The sequence below is a fragment of the Delphinus delphis genome, chromosome 7, assembly GCF_949987515.2.
Source record: "Delphinus delphis chromosome 7, mDelDel1.2, whole genome shotgun sequence".
Taxonomy (NCBI): Eukaryota; Metazoa; Chordata; class Mammalia; order Artiodactyla; family Delphinidae; genus Delphinus; species Delphinus delphis.
The window spans coordinates 65,834,359-65,852,159 of NC_082689.1; the positions used below are offsets into that span (position 1 = coordinate 65,834,359).

General features: G+C 35.6%; 1 protein-coding gene across 6 annotated transcripts in view; it reads left to right on the plus strand.

Moving 5' to 3' along the window:
• LOC132428589 (sodium channel protein type 1 subunit alpha) overlaps window positions 1-16,830 on the plus strand; it is a 93,648-nt gene extending 76,818 nt beyond the window's left edge. For all 6 annotated transcript variants that reach the window (XM_060016649.1, XM_060016650.1, XM_060016652.1 and 3 more), the window contains exons 21-26: window positions 1,478-1,759; window positions 4,456-4,509; window positions 6,028-6,165; window positions 9,483-9,587; window positions 11,156-11,426; window positions 13,589-16,830. In XM_060016649.1, coding sequence (XP_059872632.1) covers window positions 1,478-1,759; window positions 4,456-4,509; window positions 6,028-6,165; window positions 9,483-9,587; window positions 11,156-11,426; window positions 13,589-14,766 — 2,028 coding nt within the window. In that variant the 3' untranslated portion in view covers window positions 14,767-16,830. The remainder of the gene's footprint in view (window positions 1-1,477; window positions 1,760-4,455; window positions 4,510-6,027; window positions 6,166-9,482; window positions 9,588-11,155; window positions 11,427-13,588) is intronic.
• Window positions 16,831-17,801: the final 971 nt, after the last annotated feature.

A 17,801-nucleotide genomic window follows, 5' to 3' on the forward strand; every position in this document is an offset into this window, starting at 1 on the left:
AAGAATTCAAGAAATAGGTGTAGGTAGCCAGTGTTCTGCTCATGGGCTAAATTGGGTGTTGTAGGTAAAAAAAAACAAACAAAAAAAATATGCATTTTAACATGTGCTTTGTGTATACACAGTAGAAAAAGCTTTTTAATCTGGCTGGTAGGCAAAATGTTTGGAAAAGGAGGGAAATAAATAATAACTTGATTTCAGCTTTCATATCTTGAATCCAAAGAAATCTAAGTGTATCCACACATTTAAAGTGAAGTATAAAATAAAGACTTATTCATTCAGTTGTCTTAATGCAGACGGCCACATGAGATAAAGGTGAGGTACCATGTGTCAGCTTGGTAGGCTGCATAGCTCACATCATCTGGATCTGCCTAGATAATTCAACTGACTTCACTTTTTCATTCTCATTCCCCTCTTTGTCATTAATGGTTTTATTATTGCCTTTGGCCCACTTTCAGATCGACAAGAATCATAGAGGTACACAGGTAGAATTCAGCTTAGCTATGAATGTTCAAGTCTGAGGCATCATCTGCCACTTAGGAGCATTTTAGGGCCTGTGTTTATCTCTCTCTTAGCTACTCATGTGCATCTCCAATGGGAACTGTAGAGAAGGAAGCAAGGACAGTCCTCCCTACAGTGTTGCTAAAAACTCAGAGTTTTAATTTGTGGTCCAGGAATAAAGATAAGAGGGGCAAAAATGCTTCCATTAAAAAAAAAAGTAGCTAATTATTTAGCACAGAACTTGATATAATCACATCAGATTTAGGAGCTATCATCCCAAAAATGGCATCCCTCCTTTTCTTATTTTCCTAAGAAACTGATTTCTACTATGTTTCATTTAAAATAAGTTTATCAAATTAAACTCAGTAAATGAAACAACTGATATGACTGGAGCTTGAAATAAACGATGTGATGATCTAATGAAATACATAATGCTAAATTGTCTTGCTTCTTATGCAAAAATTATTATTAGTCATAGCAATGCATGAATAATTAAGGACAAAATTATATTAGGTATTTAATAATTTTTTATATTTATACATCTGAATTTTTAGTTTAGTAAAATATATCAATCAAATCAACTCTTGTCCCAACATTTTAGTTTCATTCTTTAATATACTGCCTTTTTTAATGAGTTAATTTTCTCTGTTAGGAATTCTTACTTTTTCTAATAAAAACTTTTCTGACTTCATCCGACAGCAAATTCCTCTGATTTTGTTTTCCCTTTAACTTTTCAGTACTTCTCCTCTCTTTTTAAAATCTTTTTTATCTTTGATATATTATCTAAATTCATTTCCCTAAATGTATTGCTTATGAAAGAATGTATTTCATTTTAAGACATTTTTACTTTGCTTTTAAATATCTTAGAATAATCTTGATAGTAAAAAAAAAAAAAGAATGACTAAAGATTACTAGGGGAATGTCTTTTCTTTTAACCAACAAGAATTCTGACTATTCTTTTTTTCCATTTGTGTATTAGGTGGTTGTGAATGCCCTTTTAGGAGCAATTCCATCCATCATGAATGTGCTTCTGGTTTGTCTTATATTCTGGCTAATTTTCAGCATCATGGGCGTAAATTTGTTTGCTGGCAAATTCTACCACTGTGTTAACACCACAACTGGTGACATGTTTGACATCAGCGAAGTGAATAATCATTCTGATTGCCTAATACTAATAGAAAGAAATGAGACTGCCCGATGGAAAAATGTGAAAGTAAACTTTGATAATGTAGGATTTGGGTATCTCTCTTTGCTTCAAGTTGTAAGTGAACACTCTTTTCTCTGAAATGTGTTTATTGTTTGGAATAATAACAAAGTAATGATATACAGCTATTATTTAGTTACTAAGAAGAAATTTTATAACGTATTTCCTTTTTTCTAATTTTGGTTTATTAGTACAAGTTCATGAGCCCAGATGGGTGGAAGTGTCAGTATATTTAAACAGTGCAGACGTAGTTGATAGTGGCCAGGTATTTTAGTTGATAGTGGCCAGGTATTTTAGTTCTTTCCAAAGGTCTTTTTTTCTTCTCATATTACTCTCTCTTCCCATGTGAACAAGTTGATTAATAAATCAATAAATTTGCTATTATTTTTCCTATTGCAATTGGAAAGCTTGTTTCACTGATGGATCACCCCCTCCCCGCAAACATACACCCTTAACACACCTGATTGGATTGTAACAAATTGGTGGGAATTAAATTAACTGCTACTGAATTGTATCATTTGGATTGAAGATTGGGGAATGATATTTAGGTTTTAGGTTTAGATCCTCATAGCAAAATGAAATAATACCAGGTAACACTCAGACACAGAAATCAAACACAAGCAGCTGTTGTCTCACCCCAAATGTCCTTCAGTACAATTACTTAAGTCTTTTTTTTTTCCTCTAAATATTGATGTTTTCACTACTGGGTCTTTAAGCCTGAAACATAGTTCACAATTTATAAAAATGTAAAAGATGGTGGCCTCTTAAACATTTTCATTTGATGCTGCTTCTGACTGCAGCTGCATCACAAGAGAGCAGTGGGTAAAAACAGTCTAGGTCGTTTGAAAAACATTGTAAAAATACTGTTCTATTTTGGCCACTGAAAACTCATCTTAAAAAAAAAAAAACTGCGTAAGTTCTTTCCTGTGGTTCTGCAGAGTCTTTAGGGAAGAAATCTATTTTGTTTCACCAGGGTTGTGTTTTCAGTTGTTCAGCCAGGAGATTAAGCAAACAAACCTGGACTGGTCAAAATCCTCGTGCATCTCTTTCAGAGGTGTCAGTACTGTGATTATTTTACAAGTTCTTTCCACCTTCTTGTTAGAAATTCTTATTTCTCTTGTAGATGTTTCTGACTTACTCTGAACGCTTATGCAATTAAAATAGAGATTTTTATAATCTGGCAAGTATGATTTCTTTAAATATTAGCGTAGACACATGATGATATTTCCTTGGGCCCTTATCCTAACGCTTAACTAATAACCACACTTGTAAATATCACTAATTTATATCACTTCCTCCATAAAATTGAGAAAGAAAAATTGAAAATTTCAAGCAGTCCCTTAAAATGCTAAACAAGGGGTAAAGATCCTGTATGAAGCCATTAAATAAATTCTGCTACTGAAGTACTGATTTATTCTTGGCTTTATACAGAATCATCTCTCTGTTGATTAGCAATTCATTGAAATGGTTCCTTGAATCACTTTTTTCTGTTCCTGTACCTAGTGTGTGATGAACTTGTTCTATCATTGACCTCAGCCATTGACACATTCAACATTTCCCTCTTTGATACACAAATAAGTTCTATTTTCTAGCTAAAAAACTTTACTTTCTCTTCACTGCCATCACAACCACCCTTACTTGGCTTTCTTCCCATGACATCTACCACTTCACAAGTGTTAGTGTTATAAAAACAAAGATGTGTTGAGATACAGGTGCTGAAAGCTTTTTGCTAGATTTGCTCACTAAGGAATAATCCTCTCAGGCCCGTAGGGCTCAAAATTTATGTCCTAGGGCAAGTAACAAATTACTGTAAGCTATTACACTTGGAATACCAAGTGTACTATTTTTCACTTTCACTTAACTCACTCTCATCAAAAATTACAAAGAGGGACTCCCTGGCGGTCCAGTGGTTAAGACTCCGCGCTTCCAACGCAGGTGGCGAGGGTTCAATCCCTGGTTGGGGAACTAATATCCCACATGCCATGTGGCATGGCCAAAAAAACACCCCAAAAACAAAACAAAACAAACAAACAGGAAAAAAAAAAAAGGAGTATTATTTTAAAAAATTACAGAGAAGAAAGTGGAATATAGGATTATTTCTAGGTGTTACGCTTTAAAATTCTTAAAATGTTAGTTGCAACTGACTTTTTGTATACCTGTATGATCCTTAGAGTGTTACAATCAAGAGAAATCATAAACTTTCAGTCGCTTTTTCACCTTGTAGATAGATTTTAGTGGATGATCGTCAGGTCTAAGTTGTAGTTGTTTTGCTGCTACAAACATTGCCAAATGTGTTGGCATTTGTAAAGCTTTCTAAAAGTATTCCGCCAAATCTTGATAGCACTTTATATTGCATGATTGGAAGGGAGGGAGATGCAAGAGGGAAGAGATATGGGAACATATGTATATGTATAACTTATTCACTTTGTTATAAAGCAGAAACTAACACACCATTGTAAAGCAATTATACTCCAATAAAGATGTTAAAAAATAATAAAAGAAAAGAACTGAGAAGTATTTGTGAGTTGGTTATCAAGCAGGAAGATATATCAAATGACCACTCTGTTTATTATATGGTCTAGAAATGAAGAGACTTACTGAGATATTGTTGGTCCAAAATCCATGTAAAATTTGTTTTGAGATGTCTTTTAAAAATGTTCCTTTTAAAGAAATATATCAGGAAGAATATTTATTAAACATCAGGTCTGAATTATCTTTACTCCAAAGTAAAACATGCATGTCCTTTTTAATAGGCCACATTTAAGGGATGGATGGATATAATGTATGCAGCAGTTGATTCCAGAAATGTAAGTATTCTTTACATCCTAAGTCTTTTCACAATATTGATTAGGCACTAAAATTAACAGAGCATATCAGCTAAATGGAATGATTCTACAATGAATTTTTAAAAAGGGAAAAGTATGACTCAAGTTAATACTCAAATATTTATCAGAAAGATCTTAGTAAGATATATCAAAATGGAAGTCAAACTAATGTAACACATGAGTATATTTAATAACCAACAAATATCCATCTATTAACTATTTTTCTATTTTGTTTCCTTTTTATCTACCAATTATATAATCAATAATAATATTGGCATGCTGGAGCAAATGTGAAGAAATACATGGTTACCATCAGTAGTTTACCCTCCACATTAGACAAGAATTAGATTTCTGTAATAGTCACTTTAAAATCCATTCTTTTATATGATTATAGCATCCATAAACTTACTGGAGCCTTTACAGAGACTGTTATCATTTCTGTGATCAACAGTTTCCTTTAAGTTTCTATCACCTAAGACCTACTTTTTTGATTTATCCTACAATAGTCTTTTTCAGGCTTCAAGAAGAGAACTGAAATCCATGCTCATTCCAACTCTGCTCTTCAAAATTTGTAAAATTTAGTATTTTCTCTTTATCTTTCCATTCTGAAGTCCCATCTTCTATAATCATGAAGAATGAACTTTACCCCTGGAATCTTTAAACTGATCTGATAAGCACACTTTTATCTTTCTTGATGTGCATTTCCCATAAGTGGCTTTAGTTTTATGTTGAGTACTTTCTTGATATCCTCCAGAGATGAGTTATTTCACTTTGTTACTTATTGTGTTTGTTTTGTGCGTTTGGTTGGTTTTTAACTCTGTTATCTTTAGGAGGACATGAATCTATTAGGGTACTATCTATAGTGACTCCTTTACCTCTTTACTAAGTGCTAAGTAAAAGCTCAAATGCTTATTTATTATGAGTACAATCTAGAGATTAAATTATCAGTTGAGGATTTAGCAGATAGCATGTCCAATTATGTCTACTCAATCTGAAAAATTCAATGAATGTTATAATGTTATAGGCAGGATGCCAAACATCGAAATAAGTAACTCAATTCTTATTTGCTAAATAAATTCATGCATCAGGAATGATTATTTCTAAAATAATCATTGAAATAGTCTATGCATATTTACTGATGTAAAATTTTTTCGCTATTAATTTTTAAATTATTAAAATGCAATACCTTAAAAATTCCCAAATTTAGTACACTACTGTCCAAATGGCAAGATATTAGTTGTATTTATAGTTAGAAAAAAATAAATTTCAAAATCATCATACTGTATTTTTCACATGAGAACACTCTGTTTTTCACATAAAAAATTATCCTAAAGGCTAATTTCAGAGATTTATTTTTTAGAGGTAGCTGATTTAGAGGAAATAAAGAAAAGTACTGCTTAAGTGTTACTAGAAATTTTCTTTTCTATTCTCATGAAAAACACCAGTGACTACCAGCATCAAATGTATTGTAATATCTTACAAAATATTCTCCTTTTGTAGGTGGAACTCCAGCCTAAGTATGAGGAAAGTCTATACATGTATCTTTACTTTGTTATTTTCATCATCTTTGGGTCCTTCTTCACCTTGAACCTGTTTATTGGTGTCATCATAGATAATTTCAACCAGCAAAAGAAGAAGATAAGTATTTCTAATATTTTCTCTCCCACTGAGGTAATAAATTATTTGAAGGGTTTTCAACACCAAATGAGTACTTTAACTCAGAAACCAAATGGGATTATATATTAAAATCTATTTTTGCATCCTCCCCCTCTGCCATTCACTGCCCATGTCTTTCATGGTATAAAAAGCCAAGAAGGAGTGTATTCCATTCTCCTGTGCATAGGTTCACAAAATCTCTCTCCTCTTTAAAGAAAAAATACTCAGGTACCACATTTTTTCTTTTGAAAAAGAATAATTAAAAAAAGAACTAGGAGAGAACCCAGGCATACACCTGTTTCCCAGAGTCAACCTGTTGTTTTATCTTTACAACTTACCTCTTTGAAATATATTTTCCAGCAAAAACGTTTAAAATCTTTGCAGTAAATTAGGCATGAGAGGTAAGCTTCTTCTAGTGTTTCTTTTCACATTTTTTAATTCTTTTTTGGCTCGTTTTATGTATTCCCACTTCATTCTCCCTGATGTTAATTACAAACTATCAGTTCCAGCCTTGAATTGAACAGTTCTTTATTAATTATTATCACTTATGAAGCCCATTTTATCATCCCAGTTATATATGCATATTATCAAAAACACAGAAAGTGAAGAAATATCATTACTCAGGAGTAACCAGTATTCACATTTTATGTTTTTCTGTTCAAACTTTTTCTACACATATCCTTGTTATTGAAATTATTTGGTCTATAATTATAAATTTTTTGAGTTAACATAAGTATTTTCCCATTTTGTTAAGTCTTCATATACATATTATCATAATTTTCTTAACCATTTTCCAATAGATTGATGATTTAGGTTGTTTCTAATCTTTAATAATTTAAATAGTGCCTGGTCAAAAGTCTTTGTGCCGAAAAAATTTGAGCCTTTAATGATTTGTTTAAGATAAATTCCAAGAGTAAAGTGTTTTGCTTTCCCCAGGTAACATGCCCACTCATACTCCCAATAAGTGGTGCTGGGAAAACTGGACAGGTATATGTAAAAGTATGAAATTAGAATCCTCCCTAACACCATACACAAAAATAAACTCAAAATGGATTAAAGACCTAAATGTAAGGCCAGACACTATCAAACTCTTAGAGGAAAACATAGGCAGAACACTACGACAGAAATCACAGCAAGATCCTTTTTGACCCACCTCCTAGAGAAATGGAAATAAAAACAAAAATAAACAAATGGGACCTAATGAAACTTAAAAGCTTTTGCACAGCAAAGGAAACCATAAACAAGACCAAAAGACAACCCTCAGAATGAGAGAAAATATTTGCAAATGTAGCAACTGACAAAGGATTAATCTCCAAAATTTACAAACAGCTCATGCAGCTCAATATCAAAAAAACAAACAACCCAATCCAAAAATGGGCAGAAGACCTAAATAGACATTTCTCCAAAGAAGATATACAGATTGCCAACAAGAACATGAAAGAATGCTCAACATCATTAATCATTAGAGAAATGCAAATCCAAACTACAATGAGATATCATCTCACACCAGTCAGAATGGCCATCATCAAAAAATCTAGAAACAATAAATGCTGGAGAGGGTGTGGAGAAAAGGGAACACTTGCAGCGTTGGTGGGAATGTAAATTGATACAGCCACCGTGGAGAACAGTATGGAGGTTCCTTAAAAAACTAAAAATAGAACTACCATACGACCCAGCAATCCCACTACTGGGCATATACCCTGAGAAAACCATAATTCCAGAAGAGTCATGGACCACAATGTTCACTGCAGCATTATTTACAATAGCCAGGACATGGAATCAACCTAAGTGTCCATCGTCGGATGAATGGATAAAGAAGATGTGGCACATATATACAATGGAATATTATTCAGCCATAAAAAGAAACGAAATTGAGTTATTTGTAGTGAGGTGGATGGACCTAGAGTCTGTTGTACAGAGTGAAGTAAGTCAGAAAGAGAAAAACAAATACAGTATGCTAACACATATATATGGAATCTAAGAAAAAAAACAGGGTCATGAAGAACCTAGGGGTAAGACGGGAATAAAGACACACACCTACTAGAGAATGGATTTGAGGATATGGGGAGGGGGAAGGGTAATCTGTGACAAAGTGAGAGAGTGGCATGGACATATGTACACTACCCAACGTAAAATAGATAGCTAGTGGGAAGCAGCCGCATAGCACAGGGAGATCAGCTCGGTGCTTTGCGACCACCTAGAGGGGTGGGATAGGGAGGGTGGGAGGGAGACGCAAGAGGGAAGAGATATGGGAACATATGTATATGTGTAACTGATTCACTTTGTTATAAAGCAGAAATTAACATACCATTGTAAAGCAATTATACTCCAATGTAGATGTTAAAAAAAAAGAAAAAGCGTATAGATGTGCTCAGGTCACTGCTGTTTCACTGGCATCAAACATTCTCTCTGTTTTTTGGTACTTGATATTTGAAAAATGAAAATTGTATTTAATTTTCATGTCTTTTATGACTAGTAGGTTTGAATATGTTTTTGAGGCCTTTATTTTTGCCATTTATTTTTCTTCCTTTTTGTACTGATCCTTCATCTCACTTGCTCAGTCTGTTTTCTTATTATATGAGTGCTTTCATTGGATGAGACTCTTTCACTTATGGATCATTTCTGTCCCTTAGCCCCCTTTATTATTACTGATATTACTCCGTTGTCATTATCAAGCTATTTCGTTTCACTTATTAGCCTGAGGTCTAATCCTCTGTACCTACTGGCCTATCATACCACATACCTGCCATACGTATGACCTCTGACTTTTCCCCTAAGTCATCTACCGACTTGGCCAGTTTCCTTTCCATCCTTTTGCTCCAGTTCTTGGCAGAGTGAAAGTGGCTTTTTGTGAGTAACTCTAAACCATCATGCAATATACCTACTCTAACTCTTTGCTACATATGAATAAGAAAATCATTGTCTTTACCTTCTGAAAGGCAGTGTGTGTAGTGAAAGGAACCATGTATTTAGTGTCTCAGTGAATCAAATTGTACTACTTCCTGAGTTTACGGTCTTGGGTAAAATACTTAACCTCTCAGATTCTGGGAATTTTTCCTCCATAAAATAATAGTGAAAACAATAAAGTCAATTTTGGATGATGTGGGCAATAAATAAGATTATAGTATCTAAAAATTAGTTTTAATTTTTCAAATTTAAAATCCCAGGCATAATTATGCTAATTGGTTGAATTTTGCATTTCCTTTTTTAACTGTCCCTTTCTTATTTTAAGTTTAATGTTAAAAAACTATGTACAAAGGGACACAGTTTTAACCAGTTTTGATTTTTCTTTTCTATACTTTGGAGGTCAAGACATCTTTATGACAGAAGAACAGAAGAAATACTATAATGCAATGAAAAAATTAGGATCAAAAAAGCCTCAAAAGCCTATACCTCGACCAGGGGTAAGAAATATCAAATGATATGGGGGAAAAAAATATAAAAACAAAACTAGCATGGGTTTTCTCACAGAAGAGATAGCAGCTAACGTTTCGAGCAGCAAAGATTTCTCCCACTTTTAGAGCATCATTAATTCATACCTTTTATGGTAATGGTAAAAATTATTTTTTAAAGGGAGAGACCAAAAGGAAAAAGAAGAAACAGAAAATGCACCCTTATCTTCAAGCCATTTAGAATTACACAACTAGAATCCAAACAAAATGGAAAAGGAAAAAAAAAATGGCAAAGGACACATAGGCAGTGTGATATGCACAAGGAATTTGATCATATAACTCAAGAATGTTAGAAGAGTAATCTTGGATGGGGTTAAAAAACATGCAGTTTTCTGATAGATTAACAAGTTGATGAATTGTTGAGTGAAATAACACCTTACTTCCATTTTATTTTTCATTAGAGGTACCAGTTGTTTTGGAGAAGGAAAGACTTCTAGTATCTAACATTCATATATAAGGCTATAAAGTTAGAAATTACTAATGTCTACAGAGGTCAGAGTCAATAAGTACAATTCATGATGATAAATAACCCAATGTCATGTTTCCATGATGAACCAATGAGACAACTGCCATGAAATGGAGGAGCCTTATCCCACATTGTACTGATTTTTATGATGATGACCTGTGAGGTTAAAACAACTCCTGGGGTGCTTTAGGGAATAAAATGCTAGTGAATATTCATATTGTGCTAGCCAACACTTGCCTTCTTGAGAATGATGAAAAACATATACTGTCCTCTGTTAAGCCTTAACACTGGAAGTAAAAATGAGTCAACTATGTGTAGGAAAAATGTAAGATAGACGATGTCCTCAAACTTCCTCAGTGGCCTAGGGAAATGGGCCAGACAATGGCCTGTAGTGAATGACAGTGGCAGAACCAGGGAGCAGAACCATAGATCAGTGACAAGGGACATGAATTTGTGACATCAAAGCATAAGGAATGTCATTCTGGCCTGATTATCCCTGTGTAGACTCAGCATTCTGCGTGTGACAATGTCAGCAAAGACTGGTTGGTGGAAGAGCATCAGTATTGCCACACATGGACTTTAAATGCATAATGTTATAGGTGTGTCATGAAAATGACAAGTTCCCTCTAACAATTCTTTGAGAATAAGGCAAGTGGAATGTTATTAGATACTATATTTTGAAACTGCTTCATGGTCCAACTGATCATGGGAAATTCTGGTATAACAAAATTAAGCAGGTTTCTTAACTTCTCATAATTTTAATACATCAATATGCATTTTGTGTCTCTCAGAGAAGCATATAGTATGCAGTGTTTCTTATCAAAAATCCCCTTTTGACAAGGGATTGTTATTCTGTGGAATACATTTTGGTAAATAGCAATTTAGGTAACTAAATTAAAGAACAATGTGCTATAAACCATCTTTTACAAAATTCAGGGCCAGTGGTTCCTAGGTATAATACTAGACAGTCAGTTAGTGCAGAAAATACTTATGTAGAAGCTAATGTGTACAGGAAAACACCTCTGTTGCTAAAAGCATTTCTGATTCTCTACAGAACAAATTTCAAGGAATGGTCTTTGACTTCGTAACCAGACAAGTTTTTGACATAAGCATCATGATTCTCATCTGTCTCAACATGGTCACAATGATGGTGGAAACTGACGATCAGAGTGAATATGTGACTAGCATTTTGTCACGTATCAACCTGGTGTTCATTGTGCTGTTCACTGGAGAATGTGTGCTGAAGCTCATCTCCCTCCGCCATTATTATTTTACCATAGGCTGGAATATTTTTGATTTTGTGGTTGTCATTCTCTCCATTGTAGGTAAGAATTATTTCAGGTCTCTTAAGTTCAGCTCAATAAGAGTAAAAGTTAGACTAATCAAGTTTAAATTAGAGGTTATCTGATCACTCAGAGAAAACCACTGTGAAAATTTTGATGTATGTCATACTGGTGTGTTTCTCTTTCTTACAAAATGAGGCTCCTGCTATGCATAGAGTATTGTATCCTATTCTGTGCATTTTAGACTAGGTATATTATTTGTCAATATACCAAAGTCTCATTGATTTGAACTAGAAATCTGCTGTTAACTAAGATTGAAATGTTTTTGACTTGTTGAGATTGAATAGTCTATACAATATCTAAATGGCTCTGTTGAAGAGAGGACTAGAAATTTAGTCTGGTACTCAGGAGAGACAGTGCATCAGAGACATAGACACAGAGTCATTAGCATGTATACAGGAGTGGAAGCTGGTGGCAAATAAGGAAGAGCATAGAGTGAAAAGAGAATAAAGCTAAGAACAAAATGTCAGCAATTGCAGATGGTAAGTTCTTTAATGCAGGGTATGGGATATTTTGTAGATTACCTTGAAATTTATAGTAATGATGCACAAAAGAAGTGATGTGGCATGGAACATCATTTCATCAGTCATACACTTCAAAGCCTGGAATGTTAAACAAGTCACGTGACCCATAGCTCATCTCATTCAAGATACAACTCTAGCTCCAGTGAAGTGAAGAAGTCTGCCTGTGGGCCTGAAGTATTCATTCTTTCCTAAACCAGATAATAATATGATTGGGTCAATATTTTACCATCCAATAGGGGGTGCCTCCGTTAGGCAGATTTTTATGCCATTCCTCCCTCTGAAGAAGTTGATTTTCTATCCAACTCATATGTTGTATGTAGCCTTTGATTCCCACAGTAATCTGTGGTATAATTAGTTGTGGATAGGGTACTTAGTTGTATTCACCTCTCTTTCACTCTCTTTCCCTTTCTCTCACTCATACACACACACACACACACACACACACACACACACACACACATGCTTACTTACTCTTTACAGAATGAGGTAGTGTAACTCAAAGGTACTTAATTTCTTGAGATCTTTTTCAGCTCAATCACTATTTCATTATTTTAAAGGCAAATGGAGAAAGAAGCTTTAAGGAAGAGAGCTGAGAGACCAGTGTCAGACACAGGAAACCAGAAACAGCATCAGCTTAAACCCTTTTAGAAGTGCACCAGACCATATATATACATATATATATGTATTACATATATATATATATATATATATGAATATTATAGTAGAAGCTTAGGGAAGCATCAAGTTCATGGAGAGATGAAAACAGCATTAAAAACTGCAGATACTTTTAGATGGGGAAGGACTGAATAGAGGGTATATATGATTTGGCATTTTCAGAAAAAAATCATTGAATTCTTATAAACGTGTACGTATACTGTTGGCTACTGCTCTTAAGACGGACTTGAGAATTTTTAATTTGTTTTTTTAGATTCAGTCTTGGGATTTTGTATAAGCTAAAACTAGTCTATAGATATCCCTCAAAGACAAAAGGTACTATAAAATCCTTATTCAATTGAATATTGTCATAGCCACCTTGGACTGCCGTAATAATTACCACAGACTGGGTGGCTTAAACAAGAGAAACTTATTTTCTCAGAGTTCTGGAGGCCACAAGTCGAAGTCAAGGTGCCAACATGATGGGTTTCTGGTGAGAGGTCTCTTCCAGGTTGGTAGATGGCCGTCTTCTCACTGTGTCCTCAGGTGGCAGGGAGAAAGAGAGAGCAAGCTCTCTATTGCCTTTTCTCATAAGGGCACTAATCCTATCATGAGGGCTCCAACCTCATGGCCTCATCTAAATTTAATTATCTCCCAAAGGCCCTATCTCCAAATACCACCACCTTGGGGGGTTAGAGCTGTAATGTATGAATTTGGTGGTAGGGTGGGTGGGGGGTGGGGGTGGACAGAATTTAGTTCACAGCAAATACTGACTTGAATTTAATGCTGAATGCCGAAATTAAGGTTTATCTATAATATATGTATGTATTGTCTGTATATAAAATTGAAGATTAAATAACTGAATTTCAGTACTCTGAACTTTACCTGGGAGCCTTAACAGAAATTTAAGTATTATTTTAATGGATAACTTCTTCACTGGTTGATACTCTGATCTTTTATCCATAGGTATGTTTCTGGCTGAGCTGATAGAGAAATATTTTGTGTCCCCTACCCTGTTCCGAGTGATCCGTCTTGCCAGGATTGGCCGAATCCTGCGTCTGATCAAAGGGGCCAAGGGGATCCGCACGCTGCTCTTTGCTTTGATGATGTCCCTTCCTGCGTTGTTTAACATCGGCCTCCTGCTCTTCCTGGTCATGTTCATCTACGCCATCTTTGGGATGTCCAACTTCGCCTATGTTAAGAGGGAGGTTGGAATTGATGACATGTTCAACTTCGAGACCTTTGGCAACAGCATGATCTGCCTGTTCCAGATTACCACCTCTGCTGGCTGGGATGGATTGCTAGCACCTATTCTCAACAGTAAACCACCTGATTGTGACCCTAATAAAGTTAACCCTGGCAGCTCAGTTAAGGGAGACTGTGGGAACCCATCTGTGGGGATCTTCTTTTTTGTCAGTTACATCATCATATCATTTCTGGTCGTGGTGAACATGTACATCGCTGTCATCCTGGAGAACTTCAGTGTTGCTACTGAAGAAAGTGCAGAGCCCCTGAGCGAGGATGACTTTGAGATGTTCTACGAAGTTTGGGAGAAGTTTGATCCCAATGCCACCCAGTTCATGGAATTTGAAAAACTCTCTCAGTTTGCAGCTGCTCTTGAACCTCCGCTCAATTTGCCACAACCGAACAAAGTCCAGCTCATTGCCATGGATCTGCCTATGGTCAGTGGGGACCGGATCCACTGTCTTGACATCTTATTTGCTTTTACGAAGCGGGTTCTGGGGGAGAGTGGAGAGATGGATGCTCTCCGAATACAGATGGAAGAGCGATTCATGGCTTCCAACCCATCAAAGGTTTCCTATCAGCCAATAACTACGACTTTAAGACGAAAACAAGAGGAGGTGTCTGCTGTTATTATTCAGCGTGCATACAGGCGCCACCTTTTAAAGCGAACTGTAAAGCAAGCTTCATTTACATATAACAAAAATAAAATCAAAGGTGGGGCTAATCTTCTTATAAAAGAAGACATGGTAATTGACAGAATAAATGAAAACTCAATTACAGAAAAGACTGATCTGACCATGTCCACAGCAGCTTGTCCACCCTCCTACGATCGGGTAACAAAGCCAATCGTGGAAAAACACGAGCAAGAAGGCAAAGATGAGAAAGCCAAAGGGAAATAAACAAAAATAAATCAAAATCACTGGGTGACAAATTGTTTACAGCCTGTGAAGGTGATGTATTCTGGTCAACAGGACTCCTTTAGGAGGTCAATGCCAAACTGACTGTTTTTACACAAATCTACTTAAGGTCAGTGCCTACAATCAGACAGTGACCCCTTGTCGGAAAACTGTGACTCTGAAAAGGGAAGATGACCTCGACAGGAGGTTACTGTTCTCACTACCAGCTGACACTGCTGAAGACAAGAGACAAAATGGCTACTCAGACTGTAGGGACCAGTTCAAAGGGGTGCAAACCTATAATTCGGGGGTTGTTTAACATGAAACACTTTAGTGTAGTAATTGTATCCACTCTTTGCATTTCGACTGCCACATTTGTCACATTTTTACAAAATCTGTTAGTGGATTCATCTTTTTTTTAGTCCATATGTTGTTTATTATATGTGACTATTTTTGTAAACGGGGTTTCTGTTGGGAAATAGACTAAAGGACCTCTCTAACAGGTATGCCACCAGGGGTTATGGTAATTGCATGGCCTCCCATCTGCACAGAGATGTGGTTTGCATGAGGGCATGCTACACTCAGAGATCATGCATGAAAAAAGTTACGAGGAAAACAATGAGTTCTTAAATTCCATCCATGTTTCTGGGAGGGGTAATTAGGTGAAAATTGGAGGTGCTTTGCTGACCTTGTCAAATCCAGCCCCTAGACCAACTATATCATTTTGGGGGGGATAGCCCATGAAATCTAAGCAGGTGAAAACTTCACTCAAATGTCTGGAGTCATAAGTGTTATGTTTCTGTTTCTTGTATTTAAAAACCTGAATAAGTATTGCTTCCCCCTAAAGACGGAATTGACAAAAAGAACGCTTTATAAATTCTGCTTAATCCTGCACTTTGTTTAGCCATCTTCAGCGCAGCAAGGTTGACAGTGTATATGTTAATGAAATGCTATTTATTATGTAAATAGTCATTTTACCCGGTGGTGCACGTTTGAGCAAAGAAATAATGACCTAAGCACAGTATTTATTGCATCAAATATGTACCACAAGAAATGTAGAGTGCAAGCTTTACACAGGTAACATAATGTATTCTGTACCATTATAGATAGCTTGGATGCTATGAATGCATGTTTCTAATTACCATGCTGCTGTATCTGGTTTCTCGCATTGCTCAGAATCTCATTTATGAGAAACCATATGTCACTGGTAAAGTCAAAGAAATTGCTCAACAGATCTCATTTCTTTAAGTCATTAAGCAATAGTTTGCAGCACTTTAACAGCTTTTTGGTTATTTTTAAATTTTAAGTGGATCCCATATGTTGTATAGCCTGACTGTACAGACATGTTTTAAAAAAAGCACCGCTTAACCTGTTAAAATGTGTTTAGAGTTTTATAAGCAAATATAAGTACTGTAAAAAGTCATTTTATTTTATTTTTCAGCATTATGTACATAAATATGAAGAGGAAATTATCTTAAGGTTGATATCACAATCACTTTCTTACTTTCTGTCCACCGTACTTTTTCAGGGAAGAAATTTGCTAAATAAGAAATGAAAACAAGACGGGGTAGTTGTAGATTTCTGCTTTTCTATTACATTTGCTACTTTTAGATTATTTCATAATTTTAAAGGGCAAAAATAGGTTCACAACTCACATCCAAATTATGCTTTGCAATTGGAAAAAGGTATAAATTTTTATTTACATTTTTGGTAGTTCCTACACTAACTGATTGAAGATAGTGCTTATTTTTCATTTTTGTCCTTTTTTTCTAACTTCTGTTTATGTTTTCATTTCTTTGGAGTCATGCCGCTCTAGATTGCTCTAAATATAATGCGGGTTTCACAACTTTTTTTTTTTCCTGGAAGAACAGAGAGTAGTGAACTTACGTAGTCAGTTATATCAGGACATTTTGTGTTTCTTACAGAAGCAAACTATAGGCACTTTTTCTTAAAACTACTTAAACTGTATTCGTGAACTGCATGCTGGAAAATGCTACTATTACCCTAAGTGATGCTAACCAACATTAAAAATGTGCAAAACTAATAAAGATTACATTTTTTATTTCATTGTTTGCCCAGTTACTTTTAGTTAACGGTGTTGTGTAACAAGATGAAGATGTTTTTATTGTACAAATTGGGGGAGAAGGGGAGCTAACACACACACACACACACACACACACACACACACACACACACACACACACACACACACACACACACACACACACACAGGTATACCCGGGCTGACAGCAAGAAAACCTGGGGTAGGAATGGGGCTGGGGGAAGTGACGTACCAGGGGCTACAAGCAGTAGGATGTGGTCTCTGTTAGGAGAAAGGACTGAAGCTGGAGCATAAGCTGGTGGCTCCAGAAGGAAAAGAAGGATATGGGAACCAGAGCTATAGTGGATGGCCACTTGAGCTACAAAGAGAATCCCTCAGAAGTGTATTAAAATAGTAAAAGTTGCAATGTGTGAGTCGGGTATTTTGTTTGCTCCTCCAGAACCACTTTTCATGCTCCTCCAGGTTGACTTTCTCAGCAAAAGAAGTAAGTCCAAATTACAGAATATATAGAGGAACGAATGAGTAACTCTACAGGCGGATTCAGGGACAATTATAACTGTAAACTCTGATCTGGGTTTGAAGAATGAGAGGGATAGGGCAGTCCAAACAGCAGAAGTATTACAGAAAAGTGGTCAAAAGTATAGATTCTGCAGCCAGATTGCCTGGATTCAAACATCAGCTATACTGCTTACTAGCTGAACAACTTTGAAAGTTTGAAAAGTTTCTTAGCCCCTCTTTGCCTCAATTTTGTCATCTGTAAAATGGTAATAATAATTTGTATGAGGATTAAATGAATTAATACAAGTAGAGCTTTCAGATCAACAGTTCCAAGCCTATGGTAATTACTATATAAGTATTTGCCCTGATGATGATGAAGACCAAAGACACACATGAAAATCAGAAACAGGATGGCATGTTCAGAGCATTCACAATAGTTCAATATGGCTACAGTGAACAATGGGTATTGATACTGACG